Consider the following 1594-nt stretch of genomic DNA (forward strand, 5'->3'; position numbering starts at 1 on the left):
ATATATATGTATGTATGTATGTGTGTATATATATATATATATATAGGCTTCACTGAAATGGCTTTGGAGCTGGAATTGAGGTGAAAAAGCATCTACACCTTTTGATGTTTTTCTAAGCAATTATTAATTTAATCTTATTCCAGAATACAGCTATTGTTGAACGCTGTTGGAAGGTTCCTTTATCAAAAGAGGGAAAGCCACCCAGACTACATCCCCGGCGACACAGGGTGTACCGCTTGCTTGACGACACAAAACACAAACCCCAGGACAAAATGGAGCTCATCCTCACTCAGACGGTGCCCAGTGAGTGCTTTTGCCTCACAAAAAATTAAGGAGATTTAAAATAAGTACATTTCAGAACTGGGTTTTTTTTAGCGTAAATATTTATTTTACAGAGCTTGGTGGACGAGGTGCGACAGTTTTTGTGAAAAAATCAGTGGGCCGCAACAAACTGCTACCCCAAGGTCTGGCTGTCTATCCATCACAAGAAAATAAAGACATGTTTGCAGAGGAAATAAGGGTTAGTTTCATCTTCAAATCAATTCATTTGGCATTAAAGAAATAGTTCACTAAAAAATGAAATTTACTCCAGCCATCCAAGATGTTAATGAGTTTGTTTCTGCATCGGAACAGATATGGAGAAATTTAGTATTACATCACTTGCTCACCAATGGATCCTCTGCAGTGAATGGGTGCCATCAGAATGAGCTCACCAACTGATCCTCTGTTGTGAATGGGTGCCATCAGAATGAGTCCAAACAGCTGATAAAAACACAGCAATAATCCTAGTTACATTAAACATTGTTAATGTCTTGTGAAGTGAAAAAACTGCTTCAAGTAAAAGTTTGAAATGAAAAACATCTTAATGATGACTTCATTTATTACAAACATGTAGAATTACCAAAGCATTAACTGATGGACTGGAGTCATGTGGATTATTGTGATGTTTTTATCAGCTGTTTGGACTCTCATTCTGATGGCACCCATCCACTGCAGAGGATCCATCGGTGAGCAAGTGACGTAATGCAACATTTCTCTACATTTTTTCCAATAAAAAAACAAACTCATATACATCTTGGATGGCCTGAGGATGAGTACATTTTAAACAAATTTTAACTTTTGGGTTAACATCATTTCAAGTGTTCACAGTTGGCTTTTTTTCCTGTAGCTACTTCGGGAGGGACGACCCGAGGACAGAGTCCAGACACGCACAGGACAGCTAGTGAGTTAACTTGTGTGTTTTAGACTATAAAACAATATACATGTAAGCTGTTGTGTGTTTGACTACAAAATTACATTTAATATTTTGATATTGGTTTCCACATGAGCTGCTTAATTTAATCATTGTGTTCATGTTACAGACTGTTGAATTCTTGAAGAAAACTCAGCTTGAAGTTCCCGTGCACACTTCAATTCAGTACTCGCTCACTAAAGAGATCATTTGCAGACAGTTTCTTAGACGGGTAAGATAGAAAAAGGGAAGTATATTGGAAGCAGTAATTTTGTCAACTCAGAATCTTAAAAGCATGAAATTTAATAACCAGAAACAACACGATATACAGTGGGTACGGAAAGTATTCAGACCCCCTTAAAT

At 37.2% G+C, this 1594-nt stretch overlaps 1 protein-coding gene across 1 annotated transcript; it reads left to right on the forward strand.

The window, feature by feature from the left end:
* Window positions 1-187: 187 nt before the first annotated feature.
* LOC107681638 (39S ribosomal protein L9, mitochondrial-like) lies at window positions 188-1551 on the forward strand. Its single transcript, XM_016477955.1, has 4 exons — window positions 188-303; window positions 396-520; window positions 1169-1222; window positions 1362-1551. The coding sequence occupies exons 1-4, from the start codon at window positions 273-275 to the stop codon at window positions 1470-1472; spliced, it is 321 nt and encodes a 106-aa protein (XP_016333441.1). The 5' UTR covers window positions 188-272; the 3' UTR covers window positions 1473-1551.
* The last annotated feature ends 43 nt before the right edge of the window (window positions 1552-1594 follow it).

The sequence above is a fragment of the Sinocyclocheilus anshuiensis genome, unplaced genomic scaffold (genome assembly GCF_001515605.1).
Source record: "Sinocyclocheilus anshuiensis isolate Anshui unplaced genomic scaffold, SAMN03320099.WGS_v1.1 scaffold23250, whole genome shotgun sequence".
Lineage (NCBI taxonomy): Eukaryota > Metazoa > Chordata > Actinopteri > Cypriniformes > Cyprinidae > Sinocyclocheilus > Sinocyclocheilus anshuiensis.

Bases quoted from the DNA above. Each gene is read 5' to 3' on its own strand.
- LOC107681638 (XM_016477955.1), top strand. From the start codon at position 273: ATGGAGCTCATCCTCACTCAGACGGTGCCCA. The intron at 521-1,168 runs GTTAGTTTCATC...TTTTTCCTGTAG, and splicing joins TGTTTGCAGAGGAAATAAGG to CTACTTCGGGAGGGACGACC. The intron at 1,223-1,361 runs GTGAGTTAACTT...TTCATGTTACAG, and splicing joins AGACACGCACAGGACAGCTA to ACTGTTGAATTCTTGAAGAA.